This window comes from Nesoenas mayeri (assembly GCF_963082525.1).
Source record: "Nesoenas mayeri genome assembly, chromosome: 3".
Taxonomy (NCBI): Eukaryota; Metazoa; Chordata; class Aves; order Columbiformes; family Columbidae; genus Nesoenas; species Nesoenas mayeri.
In genome coordinates this window covers 22,119,165-22,139,455 of record NC_137544.1, presented here as the reverse complement: position 1 = coordinate 22,139,455, position 20,291 = coordinate 22,119,165, and the positions used below count along the sequence as shown (strand labels likewise).

Sequence of the window (20,291 nt, the reverse complement as noted above, 5' to 3'; positions counted from 1 at the left end):
AAACCAGGCCAAAGGGACTCTGGATCTCCCCCTTCCTGGCCAAAAGCTGTAATGACTAGTTTACTGTGTTAGAAATACTGGTGTTATTGCTGAAGTAAAACTCTGTGTCCAGTCTTTTACAAATCTAGTGCACAAAGGCATTTTATGTGTTGAACACAACCCACATAGTTGCCTAAAAACTGGGAGATAACTCAGCATTTCTATTTAATTCTTCCCTTGAACTGCACATTTCTAGGGGGTCTGACACCAGGAATTGCTACTCAAACTCAGGTATGCAGATGCCACTGTGGGACCTGAGTGCCTGGAGCTGGACATGACAACGTGAAGGTTCACCCCTATCTAAACTCCTCTGGGAATCTGGGCCAAGAACCAGTGTAAAAGCTTATCCACTTGAAAGTCTTCTTGACTAGAAGAAAGTCTCCTTTTCACAGGGAGCATCAGCAACTTAAGAGAAGTGGTCATATAAATTATAACAGACTTCTGGGAATCAGTATACAACTCCAGAGTAGCATTCACTGAAAACAACTTAATTGGGTAGATCCCAATTTACTCCCAAACCATTTAAAATTTATGTCAGTGGTATTAGTTACTCTGCAGAGACCAATAACTCAGGCTTCAGGAACCAGCTCCTTGTGAGAAATTTGTCAGGACCAGTCCCACAGCAGCTTGTCTTGTATTACAATCTGTTCTCTCCAGCCTGGTCTCCTCAGTCCCTCTTCCCAGTCTCTAAACAGCCAGAAATTGATGCCACTCTTTGAAATGCCACTGCCCTCTGAATCGAGGCAAATAGTTCTCCTGCACCTTTGTGCACCCCACTCTGCCCACAGTATTTGGGGCGATGGCAGCTTCCAGCACGGCTGCTCGCAGAGAGGTGTGCAGTGCGTGGGCTGGACACGAGAGGGCTGCCTCCCACTACTGTGCCTGTGGATCCGTGCTCCATGGGCAAATGCTGGTGCAAATGATGTTTATTATAGCTAAGTTTTGAAAAGATTGGCTTTTAAACTTGTTTCTTCGCAGAAGCTGCTCATTTACTTGTATCTTTCTCAGAACTCAGCTTTGCAGCCCTCCTTCTAAAGGAAGCCTGAAGCAAGCAAAAAGTACCTAGCTGGTGCTCGAGCTGCTCTGTTTTTGCCTGCATCCATGACATATTGAGTGATGATCTCATGAGCTGAGCAGGATCTGTGCTGACTAGAGTATGGAGGAGGACACTTCAAACAAAAAAAAGGTGTTACAAGAGATAATGTGAATAATGCAGCAAGGAGTAGTTATTAATCAGTGATTTTTTTATTTTAATAGCAGTTATTTGGAACAGTACACTGTAGGAGATAGCCAGACAGATTCTTAAAAAACCCCACAAACTTTGTCAAGCTTAGAAAGTTATGAATTTACCCTGACTGAGAGGCTTTGGTAAGAGTCCTTAACCCAGAATGTAAACAAATGTATTCCTTGAAGTTTCTGTGACCCTTTAGAGAAGTCTACAGGTGATGGGTGAATTTCCTGGTTAAATTTTGGGTTGAATAGTACGTTTCTCTTCCTAAACCCTTGACGCATTTTGGAATGGCTGTAGACGCTGTTGTTTTTTGTTCTTTGTTGCTGGACACTGTCAGAGAAGTTTCTGTGTGGTAGCCCTGTAAGTACAAGATGTTTTGGGGTGGGGGATGTCCTGGCTGGCTGCTATCTGGCAGTGTTCCCATGTGGCACTGAGATGCTGCCTTAGGAGCATATAGAAAGTCTGTTGTGTTTATGCACTAAGTGACTATTTAACAACAAACTTTGTCATTAGGCATAGGAAGAAAAGCCTCAAAACACAAATGAGCTAAAAGTCCAGTTCTGTAGTTGCTGCTTTCTGCAGAGCCCATTGCTGATTTAATGAAGCTGAAGAATATTCAGAGCCTAAATCTTCAGAGTGGGAGAAAGCTGCTGTAATGGAAGTCAAAGGTTTATTATCCAAATAAGAAAGAGGAATAAGAAAGAAAATCTCGCCCTTTTTTTGGTCATGTTGTCTGCAAAGCTGTGGATTTCTCCTTGTGCTCCTATTTCTTTTGCAGTAATGAATTGTTCACATTTCCACAGAGCTGATGGCTGTCCTGAGCAGGAACTGCGCTTGTTAGCCCTGGACCCACTTGAATATAAATGGAGGTTAGGCTCTCCAAATCTTAGTTTGCATAGCTTAATCAATCAGGTAATGGAGGGCACACTGAAATTTGCAGTGAGAAACTTTTAGACATTGATGAAGATTTCCTCCTTTCTCTACGAAACAAATGACTAGATAGGAGCACACATGATATATTTGATATTACAAACGCGGCCATCCCCTGCTTGCCTGCCTTTGCATATTTCCTCTGTCATTCTGTAACAGCTATTAAAATTCTTGTTTTGACAGAGCCTTTGAAGTGGATAATTGGATTCTTTCCTAATGAGGACCATATATCTTATCATTTTCTATCAGAAGGTAGGACATTTTTGGCATGACTTTCTCAGTAATATTTGATCGCAGTTTCAAGAATTCTGGATGTTTAATTTTATGGGTAAAAAGTACCAAGTAGGTCTCTGCAGAATGAATGTTTTACCTTAAGAAGTCATGTGGCAAATACTAACAAGTAAAGGAATGTATCTGGCCAGACATATAGGTCATGTCTGCTGTCATGCCCGCACCAGAATTCAGCACCTTTAATGTGCGAAGTGTAGGAGCAGTCAAAAGGTGCAAGTTACACTTGATTTTTGAGTGAGCTGAAAAGGCGTTCTGCCTCTAGCTGTAGCTAGAAGAATTACCTTCTTCAATTGATTAGTATCATCTTGCCACAACATTTGTATCACTGATGGCTGCTGTCATATTAATGAAGATAACATTTAGAACTGAGTTAGTGTCTAATGAACTTCCAGAACAATAGCAGTAAGCCTCACAAGTAATATACTGCATCTGCTCCTTTAGCCCTAGGACATCTTATATATAATTGGCACTGCAAATTATGAAGCCACATTTTATGAACATTATGTATATTCCCGTTTCCAAGATCAGTCCTTTTTTTCAGGTAGGTAGAAAGCTGGATCACATATTCTCTGCTATTCTGCTACTTTACTGTTCTCCACTTCCTGTAATGTGAAAAATTTCTCCTTTCTTAACAGAAATATAGTTACTATTTTAGGGCATTACAAAAACAAGCCATAATATTATGTCTCAGAATACTTGCATCTGTTCCCTTCTCATTTTTTTTCCTTTAATAAAAGCAGCAAAAAAAGACAGAACACAGCCAGACTGAAATTACTGAAATTACATATTTGCTTTGACAAAAAATGTACTAACACCATACTTAAGATTAAGTTAAAGAAAAAAAAAAGGTGCGGTAAGACAAAATGTGAGACAAGAAAATGGCATTTCAGAATGCTGCTGTTTGGGTGCACTACACTTAATTTTGTTGCTGCCTTTGAAACAAATTTTAAATTTTAAAACTTAAAGCTACATTTTGTGGAATATCTAGGTACGAATAGCCTTAAACTCTTCAAGAACAGCCAGACATTGTGACTTACCAGATTTTGCTGACACAGCCAATAAAATTGCTGGAATTTCTGAGACATGAGGAGCTGAGCACTTCCAACAGCACTTCGGATCTTACCTAGGACTAAGCATACAGACAGGTTATTACCAACTGGTGTCTTTTGGCAGTAAATGTAAAATCCAGCTCAAAAATACGTAGCTGCAATTACTGTTTATTTTACAAAGGAAGCAAATATTTGGTTTTGCTCTTTGTGATTATACACGTAAAATATTTTTGAAAAGGAGGAGATATAGGAATGCTCTATGGCACCTTACCCTTTGGCAACAACACATAATAGATAAATAAGTCAGAGCAGCGAAGGCTGTATATGCTTTAGGAAACAGAAGAAAACAAGAGAATACAGACAGCTTCCTGAAGTAAGCATGCATACACATGTTTTTGGAACAATTTTAGATCTCAAAGTAAATGACAACATTCCCCCCTCCATCTACATTTGCTCACGTAAACTGAAAGCTGTTGAAATAGTCCTGCCTCAAGAACCAGTTAGATGCCTGTTCCCTCTGACATCAAAGGGAGCTTTACATGTACCTTAGATAGTATCTTCTGGTTCTGCAGTCATTAGTGACTTCACTCAGCTGTGTGGATGAGCTCTCTTTATCCTCTCTGTTCTGGGGCTTAGGTTAATACACTAAAACTATAACATACTCCTACCATAAGGATGAGATCCTCAGAGGAATCACATCTCTGAGACACATCTTGGTACCCACATGAGGAATTACAGATTGCCTTCTCAGGAAAATACACCAAGTCCTAAGCACAGGAGCTTTGAGATGGGACACAAGGGGGTGCTCCCAGACTCCGGATTCCATCCCCCATGGTCTGTTGGGCTTTCCCCACAGTCAGTGTACAGTGTGCATAAGCACTGGGGAAAGGAACAAAATTCATTTTACTTAACTTTGCTTCCAAGAGTCATCTGTCTAAATCAAATTTTCTGGATGCTCTATAATCAGTAATCTGAGCTCATCAGCTCAGCCATGTTGGGCACTTATTTTTAGATGAGTTGAATCTCTTCCTGGAGGTGCCTCCTTCTGTTGACTGGAGTGCCTAGGGGGACAGGCTTATCCCTAGAAAACTAACTCCTCCTGGACTCCCACGTTTGCGGGGATAAATACCATACTTTGGTAGGTAGCAATATACTTTCCTACACCTCCTTCCTACACATCCTTTCCTACACTTCCTTTCCTCCACATCCTTCTCTAATGCTGAAAAAGCAACACTTTAAAAAGCACTATAAACTGGATTTTCAATGGAAGATTGATTTTGTCTGGAGAATTTCCAGATCTTTAAATAATGCTTAGGGTAAAAATAAAGAGAGGTAGGGGTGAAACAGGAATTACTCTGACATCTTTTAATTAAATTTGAGGAAACCAATTTGATAATTCAAACAGGATGCAGAGGGTGGAATGAAGCTACAATAGTGCAGCAGAACAGATCTGCAGCCTGTGGTATAGAAAACATTAAACTCTGGCAGAGCTTAACATTTTATTGTTATTTAGAATAAGTATAGGAGGGGACTGAGCAGCATGTGAAAACAGTATTTCAGTAGTAGGTATTACATTTTAATTCTGCTTTCTCTAGACCAGAGAAACATCTGCTTAACCATAAGTAGAAGCAAGAAATAATTCGGAAGTTTTAGGCTTCAGTTCTGTGGAAGCATACAAACTCTGTAACTTTAAAAGCACGTGTTAATATGTAGAGCTGTGGTTCCCAAACTCAATTCAATTTTCTGTTAGACAAATGGTACAGCTGCGTCACAACACTAAATTAAACAGCAATATGCATAATTCATCAGTCCTGTGTGGCACCCATTTGTGAAAGCGTTAAGTGGTTGAGGGCTGCGTAAGTAATTCACTGGGGTTTTGTTTTTGTTTTCTTGGTCAAATGAAAGAAAGTACTTTAATTGCTCTGGGGTTTTTGATCACCAAACACCTCACTTTCCTCTATGGAGTTCTTGGCATATGTAAAGCAATGTTTTGGGTGTTAAAACCTGAACAAACATACAGAAACCAAAATAAAAAATAAATGTTTCATTTGATCTGAAACAAATTGTATTAATTTAGTTTTCAGTATTTTTAATAAAGGCAAGCCTTAAGTTACAGTCTTGTATCCTCCTTTTGCCTCGGTGCTCTGTAGCTCAGGACGTCAGACATCACCCTGTGTGGGTCAGAGATGCTTCTTTGCCAGGCTGGGGAACTGTGCTGCAGCAGGTCCCTGACATCCCCCGTTCCATGCTGTGTTCAGCTATTCCCAGGGCAGAAAGAGAGTCAGGATGGTTCTGTAGGTTGATGGTTGCAGTGCTTGTCTCACAGTGAGTAAAGATCAGTTTTAGTTTCCTCTGCTGAATTTTATAGTTCATAGCTCAGACACATAGCCTGAGTAAGGGACACTGGTTTTAGCCCTACTGCAGAAATGTAGATCTTGACAGAAGCTTTGTAGGACTGGTATTTTCTGGTCAATCTCACAGTCAGCTCAGCCCACACATTAAATAAACATTTGTTTCACCTTCATTTTTCTAAAGGATCATGTCGACAAGCATTGGTGATTTAAAGCCCAGTCAGACCAGACAAGACCTGGGCACTGGCAGTGCAGCATTTTGGTGTGATTCTCATCTGCTGGGGACATGAGACAGGGTTTCTGGGCTACTTGCACGTGTCACTGAGTCACAGTGGTGAATACATGTGTATAATTACAGCCCTACCATTTACTAAAGATCTAACTCTACTTCCATTTCAATAAGTAAATTAGACCTAATAAAACATAGAAGTTAGAATCTCTCATATTCATGCTAGTCTGCTTTGCTGTAATTAAATTAAAGTATTAAAACACTTCAATTCATAATCTTTAGCACAATATTAATAGACAGCCAAAGCCTTGTTGTTAATTTCATGCATTGGGGAATTATTCTGATGAGTGCAGATTGATTATCTCCATGAAAGAATGATGAATGTTAGAGACTGGAGAGATTGAGATGTTTGGTGATGCATAGGAGATTTTGCTTGTAAATGAATGATGATAAAATCTATCAATGCACCTAAATATATATGATTTTCATATAATTCATACACCTCCCTGCATTAAGATAATGTTATATTTACTTGAATGTCAGGAAAGAGTCACACAACCTTAATTCTGCTCCCTGAAGCATATGAAGCACTCCATTTTTGTTCTTGGTCCTGTATGGTTTCTACCTTGAAGACATACAAAACCCTGACTATGACTTCAGTAGAAGCAGACTCAGGATTTATACCCCGGATAGAAATTGTGTAAATTGCCTGTATACAACAAGCACAATTAACACAATGGTGTCTTTTCTTCTGCAATAATTATATCACAAAATCGCAAGTAATTGATATGTGTTGTATTGCTTGAGAAATACCACAAAATCTTGTTATTGGAAATGTTTTATATCAGAAAGGTAGAGGGGAAAAAGTTAGATCTATATTGATGAAACCGAGATTGTAGCCTGATGCCGTAACTCTATTCTTGACAGGTTAAAAGCTTTGCTCAGTTGTGTCACTGCTGCACCAGCAATGAGGAACTACTAACAATCAATCTGCTTCTGGCATTCATTACTGTTTATTTAAATGATGTGTTTTAATTTAAATTTTCGTTCAGTTTGATTGTTCCATTTTTCTTCTATACTCATAAATAAATTGCTCCACAAGAAAACTGAGAAACTATGCCTGGAAAAAACATTCAAACCGGCATTTAGTTCATCCTCCTAACTCAAAGCAGGGTGTGATATTTGTCTGATCTTTAAACCTAAATTAGTAATCTTCAGTAATGTGTCTTTTTTTCACTATCAGCACAGCAGGCAGGTGTAATAATAAGTGTCTAATGTTCAGAGTGAGGTGACATTTTAGGACAGCACAGCTACCCGCTGGCAGAGCTCTGGAGGGGAGGTGGGGCAATGGGATCCTTGTGCACCAGGTGGCGCTCAGTGAAAATCTACTTTTTACCTCAATGGAGCTGAATTCAAAGAAGAGACAATTTGAGCAGAACCATGCAAATTCTAGGAGGAATTCTCTGACTCCACACTATGGGACTGTCTTTTATTGACTTTAAAGACTGTTTCAGGGCAATTAAGACATTCTGTAGTCATTCACAATATGCCAAATGTAAATTTCAATAGTTCCTGAAGGATAGGTTTGTGAAAGCATTAGGAAATTACGTCAGTAATTTCTCTTTAGTTAAAAGATAACTCATATTGGGTCAAACACCTAAGAAAGCTTTTATGGGTGATTAATTCATGAAAATACTAAAATAAATCGGTTGTGTTGTTCACTGTGGTTTTTTGTGTGTTTTTCCCCTCTCCCCCGCAAACTATGGGAGATTTAACTCTGTGTTTTTTGTTACTATTCAGCTGTGTTAGTAAAGCCCTTGCAGTACTGTGGAAATATCAGCCAGATGATTAGCAAGGAAAAATCCAGCATCCATGGAACAAAGGGCTAAGTGGAGAGAAGGGTGATATTTTGATCTCTCTCTAATGCCTTGTTTTTCACTATAGATCACTTTACTATGTAGTTATGCCAGCAGAGCTCCTAACCACGATTCGGATGATACCAGCAAAGCAACCTTTCTGCTGGCATAGTTTATGCTACAGCCCATTCTTTTTGCACCTATCTTAGCATTTTCATATGAGACTAAACTCTGCGTAGCTGCTCTGCATTTGATTTGGGCACTGAAATATTTCAGTGGCCAAGTGTGTGGCATTCAGAAGCCCAGGATGTCTCCTGCTTCCCTCTGCCAGACCTTGCCCAGCTCCCCCCGGGGCTCGCTCGCTCTCCCCTCCCTGTGCCCATCACAGAGCTGGTGGGCGGCAGAGTCCTGGCCCTCTTGGTCTTCAACAGCTTTGTGACAATTGAGAGCACTTTTCTTGTCATCACCTACATGCCAGTAACAGCCAAACACAATTTTCAGGGTGTAAAACTGAAACTCCAGTCAGCACCCTTGAGAAACACATATCTTTGCTTGAAGGCGCCCTGCTAGTGCAAATGATCAGGTGACTTACCCTGGGAACAGTTACAGCCACATATATATTTTTATATATAATCTATGTTTGTTATAATAAACACTGAGAACACAAACAACTGCCCCCCAAAACAACAAATGAAAGTTGCAGAGACTCCAAAATACAATTCATGTCAACTGACCAAAGAACCAAATGCTGTGAAAAGAAAGAGAGAGAGGTTATTTTTGCTACAATTATTATCTTTTCCTTTTCTAAGACCTGATGACTGAAGTTCTTTAAACAACATTATGGGAGAGAAGCTACAGTGAAAGAAAAAAATCAATACAGCAATCAGACAGCTTTCTGTGATCTCAGAGCTATTGTGCTAACGCAGAAAATGAAATTGTTTTCTAAAATGCAGTTCTATTTTAACTCTTCCTGTGATTAAAACAAAATAGAAATGGTATCAAAAAGACAGCCTTTTCCTATGAGATGCAAAGCTATATTTGGTCTTCAGGTACAATTAATATACCCAGGCCAAAAATAAATGATCCAGCATTAGCAATGACACTTTGAATGTGCAAACATTGCTGTGAAGTGTTTTGGGAATAGGAGCTCCTGCTGGAAGATGGAAAACCAGATTTAGTTGTTCTGGCTCCCCCATTTGCATGTATATTCTTCAGGGAACTGCCAAATGCTTAAATATGTCAAGGTACATTTCATGCTAGGATATTATTAAACTTCAGTTCTTGTGGATACATACCTTTCAACCTCAATAGCTCAAACAGGAGATACGAAATGTGTCAAAGGCTCAACAAGAAAAAAAATTATTCACACTGAAATTTTAAAATGCTATGAAGCTCATTCCCTTGGTGAAAATAATCCTTTGATAACTTCATTTTACCATGACGTTGATGTAAGCTATATTAGGTGAAGGGATACCATTTTAAAGATAATGTAATTTGGAAATTATTTGAGGAAGACCTCTTGAATCACATGAAATGGAAAATCAGAAGTCTGAGTGTCAATTTTGACAACCAGCTGAAGACAAACATCTGGTTTTGCATAAGCTATAAAGATCTATTCTGTAATAATTTCTCAAAGCTATTGGGGAGGCCAAAATGTTCCCCAAACACAAGTATTTAACCCATTTTCGTTAGTTTAAAAAGGGGATTTGAAAGGTCCATTTCAGTTGTGTTTTACTAACCCTATAAAGGGGAGTCACTCTTTTTCCTCTGCAAAGGGGCAAATGTAAAATCCTGATATTCCTTTTTGTATTCTAACTGAAATTATTCTAAGTTAAAAGGGTCTTACTAACTCCGAATAGTAATAAAAATTACTGAAGTCCAATTTGTCTTCTTTTCCTCTGTACAATTCTCTGAAAACTATCTTCCTGCTTGACGTTCTGCACCTGGGAAACAGGTCATAGACTAAAATCAGCACCTCCAGGTTTTGCTGATGCAGTACACAGCTTCATAGCCCAGAGAACAGCACCAGTAACTCCCGATCTATGTCTCCGAGTGAGGAAGGAGCACTGACGTGACAGTATTTCCCCTGCTCCTTTCGTGTGGCTGCAGATGTGATGAGGGCTGTGCATGAGGAAGAGCTTGTAGGAGAAGTCCACCCCTGTAGGCTCCTCGCTGGCCTCCTAGGGCTTACCTTCCCGTGTGTTTCTGCCCTTTGCCACCAACTAACTTTACTCTTTCCAAAGAGACTAAAGTCTTTCTCTTTGAACTTCTGCTTCAGATTGTAAGCACTGCTGTCCCCACACCAGAAACAGGCAACCATACAAGCCTTTGGGATACTTGATATTGACAGAGAAATGTCAGTATTCAGCAGTGCAAATACTTGGGGAACTGAAAAATAAGACATATACGGTAAAAAGAAGTGTTTAGAAATGGCCATGATGAAAGAAGGCTTACAAAGCAAAATATTTTATTATTCATACTTAGCCCCTAGGAGGGTATTAAAGTCTTCACAGTATCAATGCAAAGGGAGAATTCTCAGCTCATCTCTGCCATGATGAAAATAAGGACAAAACCCCTACACTCCAGAAAGCATCAGAGGCTGAAGGAAGAAAAATAGCCTTATGCTCTCCCCCATCCCAATTCCTATGTTGTTACTTGGCATACTTATGCACAATGCAGTGGAGAAACTTGACTATAAGAGAAAAAATGATGAGGTAAAAACGTACACGTTCTTTCTTTGAAAAGGTCAGTGCAAGAAATAGAAACTGGCCTTTTAGTCACCATACAGGTCTGGCCCAAGACCTGAGGGTAGATCATGGCAAGAACTCATTGAGAGGGAAAGAAGATGGTCAAGAAAGAGTTTTCAGAGGCAACGATGAGATGTGTGATAGTGCAGGAAACAATGCTAGAAAGAAAATTTAATATGAACTAATTTGTGATCTGAGAAAATCTCAACTGAGACAATAATTCAGATTGGCAAGGATTGAAATATTTATAAAACTGAGCCTGAAGAACAAGGATAATTGACCTCAGAGGGAATCACAGGGAGCTGGCTAGCGAGTGCTAGGACCACTTTGATATATTACTATCATTAGTGCTGGCTTGGGTCTTATTCCAAAATAGTCTACATTATTTTTCACTTCATCCCATCACTCCTTTCAAGGTGTCCACAGGACGTGAGAGAATAATAATGATTCTTGACAAAATCGTAATAAGAAAATGCAGCTGAACTGTCTAATGTTGTATATGCCTGTGTAACTGAAGAGGTAACTTAACTATTGTTCTTGCCTACTCCTTTCTGTTCTTCCAACAGACCCTTTATGAATAGGCAGAAGTGCCTGTAAAGGCATTAAAACATTTTAAAAATGACTGTTCATGAATAAGAGGTAAATTCTTAGGTTTCAGGAAAATGGCAAAAAAATGTTCATGTATGACCACCTTGTGTGCTCTGGCAAAGGGTCAAGCCCTGAAGCCATAGAAGTAAGCTGGAAGAATATGTCGGAGTTGGAGCTGTGGATGAAGCTACTGCACCATTTGAGCTATATCGAATACCAGATTTTGATTGTGAGCTTGACTCTGTGGCTGTCTCCTCAACTACTACAAAAATTTACTCCTGGAAACACCAGCTTGCACAGTCAGTTGCAGGACAAGGATCTTATATCTAATGGTTCTGTAGAGTGTCTTTGGTACTACAAAATAATAAGGAAAAACCACAGACCACAACTTTATCCTAACAGATTTCTTATTTAGGAGACATCTATGAGAAAATATATTGAAATGTTCTTACTTTCTTCAGAAAGATCATTTTCTTCTGCTTCTCTTTCCATTTCTTTACACCATCCTTCCATTCTCTTAGTTTCAGTATGTAGCAACTTCATAAACCAAGATCCATCCCGTCGACAAGGAGACATTCGACCAGTCTCTACTGTCTCAATGGCTGGCTCTAGCCAGGGTTCTGGTGGTGGAAGGTTTGAGGTGTCAACCGGGGTCCTATAATCTTCTCTGTAACTGAACAGTCCCTGTGTCCGTACAGTTCTCACTGCGCTGTATTGGGTGGGTGTGCTGGGCTCTGAGTGCTGCTGGAACGATGAGCCAAACTGAAGTCCCTTGTCCTCCATGGTGATGTGTCCTGGAAAGCCCTCCAGTTCCAGGTCAGCCTGGACAGCTGCTGTTACACTGTTTGAGCGCTTGAATCGTCCATGTCTTGGTGAAGAGGGAAGAAAGGAAAGAGATTAAGACATATAAATACTTAGAGGATTATACAGGAGAACAGAATAATGTTTCAGTGAATGAATTCTGGTTTTCTCCTTGGACTTTATGCTAAATATTTTTTCTTTGAACATATATCTCTAAAATAAGACAATGAATAACAACAGAGAGGAAAACCAAAACGTATTTTGGCATCATTGATCTGAGCAACGATACAAAATAAAATCATTTGAATTATCTCTGGAAGCAAGTATTGATTTATTCTCACACTACAAAATATCATGGATCATTACTAAATGAACTGGAAATAACTAGCAGAACTGCAAGGTTACATCTTTTGATAGAAGCTTGTTAAGTAAATGTATAAAAAGATTTCAAATATTAAGGATCATAATTAGATAAAATCTGAAAATCAGCTAAGTTAGGACTGTTGAGAATACTTTAATAAAAGAGAAACTGTAGTAACATGTTTAAGAGTGCAGTATTTTTACTTGCCTCATAGGATGGCCATGAAATGTTGATTTTCTATTGTAATATGCCACCGAATAATGACATTTTAGAAAAGCTTGATGTTAAAAAGTTAGATAGAGATGCAAAGATTATTTGTGAAATCTTCTCACATCTGAGCCTATTGTTTGAAATTGCTTCTAGTCAATGATAGTAAAAGGCAATTAGCGGCCAGATACTGTCTGACAGCTGCCATGAAATGAGATAATGTTCCCAGTTCCATAGTTAACAGACAGTGCCTGCCAGGAGCAACGGGTGGGTTCCTATACTGGCCAGCAGTTTTACAAAGCTAGAGAAGGACTGAACGAGCACAAAAGCTGATTCTAGCTTAGGACAAAGGTACCATGGGTAACAGCCTAACCATTATATTCCCCTGTGTGGACTAGGAAAGCCTGGGTCATCACAAGGGGTCCTACTGAAGAAGAAGTATTCCAGTATAAAGCTTTTGTATTTGTTCTGCCAATAATGAAATTATATTAATCCACTACTTTATTTTAAAAATTTTACCTCCCTCCAAATAAAAACTGGGAAGTTAACTAAATAGTAGCAACTACTAAGTAATCTCTACAAATTTTACCAAATGACCAGCATGCATATAAGAAATTTGGCTTTGTGAGTTATTTATGGGCATTACTTGCCAGATGTTTGTTCTAATATTAACCCTGTTTACAAATTTGTGTTGTGGGATGAAAGACTACGGGTTTTTGTACATGCTTGAATTACCGTTTTTCATCTTCCACTTGTATTCCAACAGAGTGGTATTCCCGTAGGCCTCTGCTTTCAGTATCTGAATCCGTTGCTGTTTCCACCTAATTCAACACAGAAGATAAATCTGCAGAGTGAGCAGTGACAACTCAGCACTATTTCTAACTGCACTTACTCAAAAGTAATTATATATTTCCTCCCTTACTGCTGAGAAACATCTAGCACAGTGAAATAAATGAAACAGGTATTCAGCCTGGCTTCAGTGTTTTGGTGCTTTGTTTTATTAATATAAAGCTTTGCACAGCTACTTCTGTTCTGCTATTTAATTCCCTATTTCAAATCTAAGCAGATGCAATTACTCAGTTCAGTGGAAGCAGGGACTAAGGTTAGTCTGGAAGACCTGTTCTTAGAATGAGGAATCCACAAGATAGTCCCTTTTTAAATTATTAGAAAGCAGTCTCATTATAGCCCTTGATTTACAAAATAAAATAAAATCTCAAGTAGCCCCATAAACTTGCAAGTGATAAAAGGAAATGCTGCAATGAAATTTTATTGACAACTGCGTTGACAAATATAGAACCATTTAAATGACGTGAGGGATATAGCAGAATGCCATATCTCACCTTTTTGAATAACATGATCCTGAAAATGCTATATTGAGCAAGTAATTTATGCACTTTTTATAGTATTCCCATCTGAAATACACTTACCAAAATATATTCGCTATAGACCTTTCTTCATAACTGAGACCACATTGCTTTTGCAAGTTTCTGAGGGATTTTATATAACACCCCCCACCACCACACCGCCCCCAAGTCTTTGACACAGACATAACGAGTGCTGCAGTATGCAAATCATATTGAATCAAGGGGGAGTCAGGATAAAAGAAAAAGAGAATTTACTTTTCCTTTTAAATGCTATTTTCACTGTTAAATTAAAAAAACCCCACAGTATCAGCAATATTTTCAATATGCACACTCCGTATGTGACTTCAAATAACACATTCTGTGATGAAGACAAGACAACTCTTCCCCTTGCAGCAGTCACAGGCATCCCTGGAAGGAGCCCAGTGGCCTTTGAAGCTGCCCCTCAGCTGCACAGTCTCCCTCCCACCAGATGCCTGGAAGAATGAAGAATTCCAAACACTAATCAGTACACATTCAGATTTACCTGATTGGGGGTCTTGGAGATGTTCATGGAAATAACTAGTGCAGAAACCCTTAGCAAATGTTAATGGCACACTTGAACTGTGCAGCATAGCATCAGGCACAGGTTTGCCAAAAGCTCAGTGTGACAGCTGTCAGGGAAAGATATTTCTCAGTAATTCCATTTATTGTGCATGAGGTCTGGCAGAAAGGACGTGCTGCTGTCTGTTTCCACCTCAGCAGTTGCGGGGAAGCTGGCTATATTCACTTGGATGGGCAGCACATTGAACTAAGATATCACACTTGATAACAGTCTCCAGGATTTTGTGGTGGCAGTATGAAAAGAAAGATCCCTCTTGATACTGGCAGAGGAAAAAAGCCTCAACCACATAGGCAGGTATTTTGGGGAGAAAAACTCCCTAACAAACAACAAAAAAACAGGCAAGTTTGTTTCCTAGTTAAGGTAAGTCTTGGCTGCAATGTGGGTGAGAAGCTTAAGCTGTACTTGGAGGGTAACTCTTTTCTGAAAGAACATTGCTGTAAGTAGAACTGGCCGTAAGGTCCAGTTTCTCAGCAGAAGAGATAGCTATCAGGAAAGATATCCTTATTTGTAGTGTAGAAGTGTCTATTATGCAAAGAGTCTTGAATAATAAGTTCAGAACTAAGTGATCCACTTGGTATTTACCCAGCCCTTCCAAGCAAGTGAGAAAAGCTGCGTACAGGACATCATCATTAAGGACTGGTGAGCCGAAATGAATTAACTGGGCCAAGAATGACATGCGCATCTGGCTTGTTGCAGAGGAGGTCAGAGGTAAGTTACACTTGTAGCTATGACTACAGTGATAAGAACTCAGTTAAAGGCATGTTTTGAAGAGTGAAATCAACTTATTCTCAAAGTAAGAGGAGATGCTACATAGTGAATATGAGCCAGTAACACAAAATGCTCGAACTGTGGCTCTTGGGTGTGCCTGTAAAAGTCCTAGCAGGAAGATTATGTTCAAGCTGGGGAAACACTTTCTGGAGGAAGCCTTTTGATGTTGAAATCTCTAGCAACATCTGGCGTGTTCATGAAGTCTAAACTGTCGTGAAAAGCTATGGTATTTGGCTTCATCCCCAAAGTAACCAGAGTCAGTCTTACCTAAAAAACATAACTTAGGAACTTGCTGGTTTTAAATTACAACAAGTAATGCCATCAAAGGCCATGTCTTGAAATTTGTCAGGCATGATTTGCCTTTAGTGCTGGCTGTCCAACACAATCCTAGCTGTGATCCAGACCAGTCCAGGTGTACTGCCTTCATCATGCCGTCAACATCTTACCTGGCATGAAGCATCAAGAACCCTGCCAAAGTCAATGACTCCTTCCATGCCTTGGGATTGCCATTCATGAACAGTTATACTGTGACTCTCCTTCACACCATTATCAGAGCTTGTCAGAAGCACTGCCATGTGAGGCTGTGCAAAAAGATGTAGTCTCTCCTCCAGTGTTTGACTAACTGGGCATGGCACTTTGACATTTTCTCCTGCTTCTATAGGGAGAGAGATGCAGCCTCAAAATCACCCAGACTACCTATTGTTCATAATGTCCAGGCTGACATTTTTGTCCATTACACTTCAACTTCTGAGGTGGGATATATAAAAGGAAAACCCTGTTCCCTTTGTCACTGCCCTGAGAGGTATTACCCTCAACACTGAGACACTGTGAAGATAGAGCTTGCTCACATAGTTCTCTTCCAGTGTTCACTTGAATACATACTCTGCAGAATATTTGCCCTCTGCCTTCTGTCACAGCCAGCACTTTGTTTCCATGACTTAGGAAAGAAAGTGCTCAGACCTTCATGTATCTTCTTAGAGAGGCTCTGGGGATACCTTATAGCAGTCTTTCATTACTTAAAGGGGCCTACAGGAAAGACAAGAAATTCTTTACCATGAAAGTGGTGAGAATTCGGATCAGGTTGCCCAGAGAAATTGTGAAAGCCTCCTTGCTGGAAGTGTCCAAGGCCAGGCAAGATGGGGCTTTGAGCAACCTGGTCTAGTAAAAAGTGTCACTGCCCATAGCAGGGGGGTTGGACCCAGATGATCTTTAAGGCCCCTTCCAACCCAAACCCCATTCAACGGTTCTATTCTATTCTATTCTATTCTATTCTATTCTATTCTATTCTATTCTATTCTATTCTATTCTATTCTATTCTATTCTATTCTATTCTATTCTACTGAATATTGAACTGAGTCCAAAGGAAAGGACCCACATAATCACTTCCACTTGTGGGACTGTTGATTGAGCTTGTTCAGACGAACTGCAGCTGCACACCTTTACAAGTCTGAAGTTTTGACAATGGAAAACAGATCTGTGGGTGACCAGGACAAAGAAGCTGAGCAGATGGGAACTCAGGATTTATCAGGGCCTCTCACTCACTCATATGGCTTGGCATGGAGGGACAGGGTATTGTGTGTCAGACCAGACCTCAGCCAAGGACAGACAACCAAGCTGACATCTCCCCATGTGTCAGTCTTCGCTTTCAGTTCCTTCTAAAGCACTGCACTTTGTTCATAGAGTGATATCTTTAGGATGGCCATTTCTACATCCTATGATTCTGTGGAATGAGTTGGAGACCAGATTGCTGGTCATGGAAATAGGCTCAATGGCATCAAATTAGTGGGTCTACCATCCGGTAACACTATAAAGGTGAGCAACAGTCAATGGATAAAGAAGAGACTTTTGGCTTCCACCAGGATGTCTCAGCAGCTCAGATATAGTGATGTTGGAAACATGATGGTCTAAGGATCTAAAAAAGGAAAGGTCCTAGAAGTATATCCTGAATAATTCACCCAATATGCAATTAACACCTAGAATTTACAGGAATAAGTGAAGTAATCTACTCTAAAATTTTATTCAAAACAAAATTATCAGGAAAATGATGGCCCAGGTATCAAAATAAAAATGACATCAGTTACGTCTAAATATAAACTCTTGCCAAATTATCCTTCCCTCCAGCTTGCCAGGACTGACGTTGACTAAATGACCTGATGATTGCCTTCATATTTTAATGTTTTAATTTTCTCACTGTGCCTTGTAACAGCAGGAGAATGCCATTTTTTTTTCTCTTTTTGCACACTCTAGGATTGCAAATATTGTAACAACCGACAAAAAAATAGATCTGGAAAAGGGAGGCAAATGCCAACACAAGTAAAAGTGGGAAATAACAAAACAATTTATAGCCACAAACAAAGAAATGAACAAATAAATTGCATTTCTGAATGACAGATAGTATAAAAACTCCTGCTAGAAGACAGCAGGAAACTCTTTAGGTTTAATCAGGTTGGCCAGGCTAGATTCAAATGAGCAGACAAGAAAAAGTAATAAGTTGGGTTTGATTGCGTGGTTTCTCAAACTCAAGTCTTAATAAATCTGTTGTTATTGTCCATGATTCATTTTCGTTTTAATACTTGCATGCATTCTAAAAGCCTTAATATTTGCAAATTGGCCCCCAACCTCAATGAAGTGAAATTATGTGACAATTTATATGTTTATCTGGTTATGAAGGAGTCTCACACAGAGGAGGAAATGTAAAAATAGACAGACACTGACCAAAGGCAGAGGAAAGGAGTAGATCTAATATAGCAGGTCATCTTCCTCTCTCCTTGCAAACAAGAACTAATAAACTAAAACTTCTTTAAAAATTTGGCACTTTATGCTGTGAAAAATCTTATTTTATGGGTTTATAGTGTGCCCATAAGGCTTATAATATTAATAGTAAATGTAATGGAGCATTTTGAGATTATCTTATTTGTTGTATCTTTTCACAAAGGCATATTACTCCCCTCCACATTTTTTGCTGTCAATACAAGGAGTAGACAATACAATGAATCCTCTGTGATCAGTCACTACTGACCAATCCAGCTCAAAATTTGAAAACTAAGTATCAGATACTGACACTGACTTGGTACGAAATGATCCATGAGTATATTATACTAGCACAAAATTATTTGAATAAATACAAATCAGTATTGCAAAAAACTTGCTTGTTATAATCAATCTTAGTTTGTTTATAGCCACTCATTCTAGAAAAGGATGCATGAACTGGCTAAATTATTCCTTCAAAGTATTTACCAAATTTTTTAACTGATAATATTAACTACATAAAAGTAACCTCTCTTTCTGTATTAACATAGTATTCTGCTATTAAACAGGAGCACGGCGACATAACATTGTAGTGTCCTAAAAATTCCAGTCTAAGCTTCTATACATTTTGTCTCTAAGGGAAACTTGAAGTTAATATGTTCAATGCATAAGAAAACAGATTTTAACCTGATGTCTTTTGCTTTTCTCATAAGCGTCAGTAATAAGAGTCCTTCAGGCCACATTACTTCTCCCCATGCAACTTCACTGCCCTCAATGGTTTTTTGCTGCTGTAACCGATTTGTTCTATAATTAAAATTTAATAAACAATCTCCCTGATGATGCAGAGGAAGGGAAATAATTCACCTTTCCTCCCTTGCATAGGCTTCTTAGTGATAACAAGAGTAAAAAAGGGAAGAAAACACTACATTTGACACTAGATCAAGTACATGTAATTGTGAATGCAGATAACCATTCTCAGGTACAGGGAGATCTCATTTGTATGCAGTGACTTCAAAGCAGGAAAAATACTTCAAATAAAACTACACTACTAACTGCTACTGCTTTCCTTAACTGACAGAATACTTTTATCAGCCAAAAAACACACATTCTTTCAAAATAATTTTTAGAAACCCATGAAAATAAATCTACGCTTTCATGCTTGAGGGATTTTTTGTGTCTCACCACAGGGCTACATTTCACTACTTCCCAGCAGAACATCTGGACTACTCAGAAACATTGCACGGCACAGTAAGTGCTAATTACCACAAGAATATCCTACAACAGGTTGGAAAATTCCATGGGTCTTTTTTAAGAGTTTTGAAATGGGATTCGTGCCAAGCTAACATGAAATAGTAACAACAAAGTAATGCACGCAGCAGTGGTTGCTCATAACTTTTTTAGTGCATTTAATGCTAAGTGGCAAATTGTTCCGAAGCAACAAATATTCTGCAAGGCAGTAATCTGGGTCTTCCCCACTTTGAATGTTTCATTGTGTTAGATGGCAGTTAAGAAAATGAGCAACAGTCATTTGTGAAAAGAGTAAAAAATTAGATGCCTTTAAAATAACCATAACTTTGTTTTAACTACATTTCCAACTGCCAAGATTTTCACAAGTGAGGAGGCTAAAACGCAGCCACTGGCTGGAAACTCTGCTAACTGGCTAAGCCTGTGAATTCTGACTCATCTATCTATCTATCTATCTATCTATCTATCTATCTATCTATCTATCTATCCACACATGTATATGTATAGGTCAATGTTAACTCTGAAGGCCAGGTTATAGTCTCTGTGTCATGGGGGTGTTATCAAAGCTTTCACTGACTTCTGCAGGCCAAGGACTTGACAAATTTCTTTCTCAAAAGCACAGGCTGACAGTGATTTCAGGAGGAGAATGAACAATGCTTACCTCTAAAACTTTCTATCATCTCTGATCCAAAAGATCAGTGTAATCAATGTGAATATTTCTTTTGATTGCTATGTGTACATCGAAGTACAGCATTGACAAGGATGGTATAACCTTTAGGTACAAAGAAAATGCAGATGCTCATCCAAGTAAGTGTGCCATGTGGGTACAAAATGCTTTGCCTTCAAGGGAAATTCCAGTTTAAGACTGTAGAGTTTCTTGAACAA

At 39.1% G+C, this 20,291-nt stretch overlaps 1 protein-coding gene across 1 annotated transcript in view; it reads right to left on the bottom strand.

The window, feature by feature from the left end:
- DLGAP2 (DLG associated protein 2) overlaps positions 1-20,291 on the bottom strand; it is a gene marked incomplete at its 3' end in the record, with an annotated part of 379,588 nt that overhangs the window by 3,529 nt on the left and 355,768 nt on the right. The window contains exons 9-11 of the mRNA XM_080342897.1: positions 13,416-13,501; positions 11,764-12,179; positions 3,529-3,620 (exon numbers count right to left, since the gene is read on the bottom strand). Coding sequence (XP_080199023.1) covers positions 3,529-3,620; positions 11,764-12,179; positions 13,416-13,501 — 594 coding nt within the window. The remainder of the gene's footprint in view (positions 1-3,528; positions 3,621-11,763; positions 12,180-13,415; positions 13,502-20,291) is intronic.